Below are 7726 nucleotides of genomic sequence, written 5' to 3'. Positions count from 1 at the left end.
AATTTAAATCAACTACGGTTTTTTTCTTTCTCACTTATTTTCTAAGGGTCTTCTTCTACGTCTAGAATCGTTTTCATAAGTTTCGAAAACAAGACACCTTTGATAACATTATTTTTAGGAGTGGTCATATTATTTTTCTCGCAATGGTATGAGTGTGTGTGTGTGAGTGTGTGCTTGCGTGTGTGTGTGGCTAAAGTGAAGGCCCCGGGGCCAAAAATCAAAACAATTGCAGCTCAATTCAATTGCTGGCTAACATCACAAGTTGAGGACCAGCAAGGACTAACGACCAAGGACCAAGGATAAAAACCCGAATGTCGTCTCCTGGAAGGAAAGTTCATGAGGTTATGATTTTTGGGAGGAGACCCACGCCGAATAAACAGTTACGATTGTGTTACAATTTGTTACAACTGTAAATGTGTGTGAGAATGTGTGTGAGTGAACGAAAGCTGAAAGCTCTCGAGGGACTTTTTAGCCAATATAAATTTTGATCCTTCTTGAAAAATGGAAGCAAACATAAATAGCATCAAGTGGAAAAACTGAAACGTTAACGAACAGCCCGCCAAAAGGGAGGGGAAGAGAGCGAGGACTTGGAAGTTTTCGGGGGAGGGGGGTGCGTAATGCGACACGGGTTTTTGGGCGAATGGCAAAATCGACGACATAAATGAGTGGCGGACTTGAGCAGCACATTTAGCAGCAAACAAACAGACTAAAACACACACACACTCGCACACACACACACACATAGACAGACAGAGGCGCAGCAGAGACGCAGCTGTGACGCAACAGAGAGCGACACGCACAGCGCTTTGTGAAGGACACACAATGATAGAGCCACATGTGTCAGTGTATAGGCAACACATACATAAGTACATACATATATAATTATATATATATATATATATATATATTTATATATACACAAATACAGTTGCGAAAATAATAATAGCACCACTTATTATATTTGTTAGTTTAAGAAACTTCAAAAAGAAAAGTGACCAAGAAAATCATAATCAACGTCATAATTGTATTTAGCATGTTCAACTTACTTAAATTGAATGAAAATTAAAATTAAATTAAAGTATTAAGATTTATGAAAATAGGCAGAAAATGAACAAAAAAATAAAAGCAGCATTTTGCAAAAATTTGACATAACTTACATAGATTTCTATAAAGTGCATAAGTGGTGCTATTACTTTTTTCGCAGCTGTACATACATACATACATACTGTATATATGTGTGTGCCTGTTTGCTGTTGTATTTGCAATAAAAGCGATGAACAACAACAACAATGACAGCAGCAGCAGAAAGGAAAACGAAATGGCAAAATAAATTGAAAGAGAAACAAATAAAAATCAACGACGAAAGGCTGCGGCAAAAAAAAAACAAACTAAGAATGCTGCAGTGGAGTGTGCTTCTAAGAAATACCCTGCACACAGAAATTGCTTGCGCCCGCTGATAGAAATGAGTACAATTTGAGAAAAGGTTTTGGACTACAGCTTGGCTGTTTCTTAACCGATCTTAATGAATTTTAGGCAGTTAAGTATTATTGTCTATGTATATTATATATTCAAAATTATGGCTGCTACAGCTATCCCAAATCGATAAATATTGATATGCGCTACACGAGTGCAGTTATCGATCAAATAAATGAGTCTTCTGATTTTTAAAAATTCATACAAAATCATTATACCTCTTTTAACCATTTTCAATGAGTAAAAAAAGGCAAAAAAATCAAGCACAGTCAGAATGAGAGAATTGTAGCAGTAGCAAGCAAATATTGAACACACACACACATTCGCACACACAAACATAAGCAAAATAATCGTCGATAAAAAGCTGGCGCCAAGATACCCGTAATATGAGCTAACCATTGCCCCACCTCCTCCCCATTCCAACTGTCCGCAATCCCCTTGGCAAGTGGCTTCGCACATCAAGGCGCATTATTGGGTGACATGTGAAGAAGCTGCTTGTTGTAGGCTTTTTCAACCCGCACACACAAACACACACAGTTGCCAGCTTCAGCTTTAGCCTACTTGAATTTGTGTTTTACAGCACGCAATTCAGTTAATTCCATAAGAAAAGTTAGTCCACACTGGCAATTGAGTAGCGAGTATTAATGCTGCAGCCAGCAGCAAGACGAAGAAGAGAAAACTAAACAACAACAACACACTCGGCTTATCCTCCCTTCCACACTCATCAGCTAGAAAGTGTGCAACAACTTAGTACAGATCGACAAGCAGCTTTTGTCAGCGAACAAATGTTAAATGCTATGCAAACATTTAAATGACAAATGTTAAATGCTGTGCAAACATTTAAATGACAATACAAAAAATTATACAATACTGAAATTTGTACAGTTTTTGTGCAGAGTTGTGGTAGTTGAATGTCTTAGAAGCGGAGCTTAAGGAACATCTGCAATTTTTGGAGTTAATAAAAGAAGAAGAAGAGAAAGCAGAGCAACAACAACAAACACTCGCCTTATCCTCCCCAAAGCAGCACTTACTACAGATCGACTAGCAGCTTTTGTCAGCGAACAGATGTTAAATGCTACGAAAACATTTAAATTACAACCCAGAAAATTATACCAAATTGAGATTGGAATTGAATTGAAATTCCTCAAAATCGCAATTGAATATGTTCAACGATTTTTTACAGAACTGACTAAAATTAACTTACAAAAATAACGCAAATTTTTGGCAAAGTATTCAAAATTGAAAGTTTAGTTTAGGAATGGAGTTGGGTCCACTGCTGTCTGTTGCATAAATTTTTCCCTTTTTTTGGAAAGAGGATATTTCAAACATTTAAAATGCGCCCCAAAGCTAACGTCGCGTTGCCGTTCACAGCTCCCAAATGGCTTAAAATTTATGGCACAAATAAAAGTACTGGACAGCAGTCACCCAAAAAAAAAGAAGAAAAATACGAGCAACAAAAGCAACCATTTTTTGGGGGGTCAGTTCGATTTCGATTTCGATTGGATGCGCAAAGCCACAGGGCAAAGTGTTTGCCAGGCAGCTTCCCTTCTTCCCCACCCCTTGATGGTCAATCACCTCCAAGAAATGAAAACACAAATAAATTAATATTTGGCTTAGTGAAATTCAATTTCTTTACGAGTATCTGCGGTGTCCGGCGGGCGACGAAAATTCCGCACTTCTATGGACTGCTGGCTGGCTGGCGATAAAACGCTTTCGCTTTTCAGGTAATTGCGTGTAAGTGGCATAAACATAAAACGGAAAACTGAATATTTATGAGCAGGTCACTTCTTTAATAGCAGTCGAGCATTTTCCAATTCGACGTGAATAATTCCGTTATTTTAATTCCGATATTGGCTTCCGCATACGACAAACAATTAAAGTTAAAATTATTTAAATATATTTAGCAGTTTGCTATAGTTATTGGCATAAATTATACGTAATATATATATATAATACAGTGTTCGTTAATAAGACATATAATGGTATAATTTTATCATATATGATCAAAAATAAAATATCATATCAGCGAGAAAGCAGCTTTTGTCTGCCTTTGATTATCATTTATTTGTTGGTATTTTATTGGTATTTTTTAGGCACAAGTAGCCGTAGCACAAGTAGCATAAAACAGCTGGTTGCTGAACTTTAATCAAGCTGCGACGACAAACAAATTTTGGAATACGCACAGTAATTGGCTATCTAATTTATATATACGAGAAGGGTATGTATTAAAGGATCACAATGAGCACCGTCGCACTGCAAGCCAAAGCACTCCTAATACGCGCCGTCGAATGCGATCAGAGCGGTCGCATTTTGGAGGCGCAAACGCTTTATCAGGATGGAATTTCGCAGCTGATGGATTTTGTCAGTGACGAGCCGGATGAGGGAAAGCGGAAGGGTTTCCTCGTTCGCATCAAGGAGTACATGGATCGGGCCAATGCCATTAAGGCCCGCATCAACGGCAGACTTGCCCTCGGCGAAGTCGTCTTTCATTTGTCCATCGAGGACAACGATACGAATTGCGATTACGATCAACTATTTGGCAAATACATGACTGATCAGACAGTGGAAATATTGATCGAGGAACCCCACTTGACCAAGAATTTTCAGGTGAGCAGAGAATACTTGATTTACTACTATTCACTAATTACAGTTGCGAGCAAAATAATTATATTAAAATTCAATAATAACACAAAAAACATATGATATTTTATGGTTAACCTTTTTTTAAGAGTCCTTTTCTAAATCTTAATCGCGTTTTTCATAAACTTTAATTTTTTTGAAGAGTTTTCTTCTACTTCTAAATTCCTTAAACATTTCTATAATTTGTTTGGCAACTATAAATATTTGGTGTTCTTTTGCAGTATCAAAATCTGATACGTTTCCTGGAGCTGGCAGTGACAAATTGCAAGGATTTGAAATACTTGCTTTTGGTAACCAAAAAGGATGTGGAAGACTTTGATAAGCAGCGCACGAATATGGGACAAATTAAAGCAGATCTGGAGCGAAGACAGATCACTCTCTATATCAAGTACGAGGACACGCTGCACGATCGCAAAATATAGTAAGAGAAAAACATGATTATTTTTCGAATTGCTATCTATTATGAAATCTGTTTGTTTATTTGTAGTTTGAGCAATGGTTATATTATTAAAATTGGACGTGGCTTAGACATCTACAAGGCCTCCAATCCGATGTACTCCATCGGTTTGACCAACTACAAATACAGAAAGTGCAAGCAAACCGATGTAGATATTTGGCGTACTTCACACACAGCTGGCAAATAATGATAAAAGACATTCGATTCCAATAATGACTAAAGCGTGAAGTATTATACATTTATTTCTATATATATTTTTATCTGTACGAGACAATTTTACGTTTTTAAAATTAAATAATAAAGTTTTGTGTGCTTTTTTTGTAGAAAACCATAGTTGAAGATTTTCGCCGTGTGTGCTATAAATCTGCAGTAGCAGATATATACATATACATGGATGTGGATATGGCTGCAGGGGCGTTTTTTGCTGTTTAAAATTCATAACTTTCGGGGCACTTTGGCTGCAGAGGCAGCTGCACAGCTGGTGGCAAGCTTGGCTCCTGACTGCTGGCTGGCAACTGAAAACTGGCTTTTCTGTCTTTTGGCTGCTGTTTTGAATGCCGCTAGCAGCAGGCGGGCGGCCCAAATGCAGTTGCATAAAAGACAGCAACGGAAGCTGTTCCAGCTTCCTTCGATACCTTCCTTCGCATAGTACACTCAGCAATGCACTTTTGAAATTTTACGTTGGAGTTTTCTAATATTTAGAAAATATATGTCTAATTGGCGGAGGCTTTTCTGTGTAGAAGAATTGTTATATTAGCCTATTTTGTTACTTATATTATTTTTAAAACTAAGTATTTTTAGACTTCATATATACAAACATTTAACATAGCAAGCCTTTCTAATATTCTAATATAATATTTGGAATATTTTTTTTTAAATATACGAAAATGTAGGGTGATTTTTTTCTGAGTGTGTTCTCAGCAGCCATTTACTATTGTCGCCCAAAGAGGACGCCTCCTAAAGCCCCAGCTCAACGTCTCCAACTCCAACTCTTAGTCTGAGTCTGTTCTGTAGCTTTAGACATGTGCGTATATAATTAGAACTGTGCCACACTTGGCTGCACATTCTCCACCTTTTAAAGGGAAGCTGGAGGGGGTTAGGGATGCACCCACACAATATATTTTCAATTTACTTGGTGGCATGGCCAGGATTTATCAACAGATGAAGGCAATTGTTATGCGTTGTCGCGATGAGCCGGCCTAATAAATTGCACCAGAGCTAAAAATGCTTTTGCTCGCTTTTAAATTTTATGGCCCGTAAGAAGGGCACACGCAGAAAACACTAATACGACTGTCAGTCCCAATGGCAAAGCTGCCAGAGCCACCCCTAATTTCAGTTTTTAGACTGGGACAGCTAAGCTGGCTATTCATTGCTGGGGATCTGGGATCTGGAATCTAAACCAGAGCAACAAGAGGAAACCATTGCCAAAATTGCGTATAGGCCAGCTAGGCTAGGATTTACTTTCCGCTTGTGGTTTAACCTGACAATTAGTTGCTTCACTTGTCCTTTAAATAACGTCAACTACAATTCACAGTTGCGAAAATAATAATAGCACCACTCGCACAAACAATTTTTTTAAAGGAGCTTTTTTAAATATAAATTTTTAAGGAAGTCATAATTATGTTTTTAAAAGTGACAAAAGACTGTTTTAAAAAATGGAAAAATAGCCGAGTATTTCAAAGGTGCACTTTTAATTATGAAAATTATAAATAAATAAGTTTAAGGTACTTATAAATACGTTATCAGATATAAAAGAAGACTCTTAAGAAAATAAGCGAGAAAGAAATGAACATCATTTTGTTTACTGTTTTCAACTTATTTAAGTTTAAGTAAAATTAAATTTAAATATTATTTTGCATTATTTGAAGAGAGTGAAAAACTAATGCTGTGTGCAAATTGCGATTTATTAAGTAGAGTTGAGGAAATAATTGTTGTTGTTCTTTGTTCTTTGTTCTTGTCGCTGACTTGGCGCAAACAAAAGTAAGCTATTTCTGTGTGGCACACGCAACAGTTTCGGCAAAATCCTTGCCACGACGTTGTCTGCCAAATTTGTGCGTCCATGAATGCAGCCGTGTTAAATAGAAAGGAAACTACAATACATGCATAACCAGGGAATTAAATATACAACACACAAAAGCAAACCCCCCCCCCCCCCCCACACACACACACACACAAAATACCCTTAAGGCAGGAAAAACCAAAAGCATAACTAATCCGCATCTTTTAAGCGACTCCTCCTCCTCGCAGAAGAAGACGAAGCAACAAGATGAGGGTTGTAAGAGGGGAAATGGGGTGGGGGGAGGTGTAGTCTTTTCGGGGGCACTTTTCTATTACGACGAGTACGGCAACGATATGAGTGGTAAATGTTAAGCGGAGTGTTTTAGGTTCAGGCACTTATGACATTACATTTTATGCCAGGCAGCAACAGAAATGTTGGCAACTGTGTGTGTGTGCGTGCAAGTGTGTGTACACTCGGAAAAAAATCCTCCTAAAACTATATGGTTTTCAGCAATAATTTCTACATATAAAAAATAGTTTATCTTATAACTAGAAAGGCTTGCTCTCAATCAACATTACTTAAATAATGCTAATTTTTAAATCTGTTAGAAATATTTTCTACTATTAAGAAATGTGAATAAACAATTCTACATATTAGAAAGGCTTGCACAAAAAATATGGTATTATTTTCTATTCTATCTATAACACTGATTCTTCGAAAAAATCCATTCTGATATTCAAAATATAGCAATGAAGTTTGCTATCTCGACTGATGTTGAGTTTGGCTTATACAAAGAAGAACAGAGAAGCCAATATAAGAATTCTTCTATGATACACAATTTTTCCGAGTGTAAAGTGTGTGTGTGTGTGGGAGTGTGTGTTCTCTATTAATTTGCAATGGCTGTGTGGCAAACCCCTCAGCACAAAATGCCTACGCACTCGATTGTTGTGGCAAAGATTTGTGAAAGCGCCACGTAATTGACTTTGCTGATGGTTGTCGTTGTTTCAGTTGTTGTCCTTGCTTGTTGTCGTTGTTGTTGTTGCTACTGTTGTTGCTACTGTTGCTGTTGCTGTTGCTTAAAATTATCATGGAACAATCGTCAACTCGGACTGCTCGAAGAGAAGTGTGTGTATTCGTATCCGTATCGTATTATGTAC

General features: G+C 37.3%; 1 protein-coding gene across 1 annotated transcript; it reads left to right on the top strand.

Annotated features, from left to right (window-relative positions):
- Positions 1-3574: 3574 nt before the first annotated feature.
- LOC6557279 (MIT domain-containing protein 1) lies at positions 3575-4898 on the top strand. Its single transcript, XM_001983179.2, has 3 exons — positions 3575-4080; positions 4335-4534; positions 4601-4898. The coding sequence occupies exons 1-3, from the start codon at positions 3712-3714 to the stop codon at positions 4755-4757; spliced, it is 726 nt and encodes a 241-aa protein (XP_001983215.1). The 5' UTR covers positions 3575-3711; the 3' UTR covers positions 4758-4898.
- The last annotated feature ends 2828 nt before the right edge of the window (positions 4899-7726 follow it).

Source organism: Drosophila grimshawi, unplaced genomic scaffold, assembly GCF_018153295.1.
Source record: "Drosophila grimshawi isolate 15287-2541.00 unplaced genomic scaffold, ASM1815329v1 contig_44, whole genome shotgun sequence".
NCBI classification, from domain to species: Eukaryota; Metazoa; Arthropoda; class Insecta; order Diptera; family Drosophilidae; genus Drosophila; species Drosophila grimshawi.
Note: the sequence above shows the minus strand (reverse complement) of the source record. Positions and strands in the feature narration are given on the sequence as shown.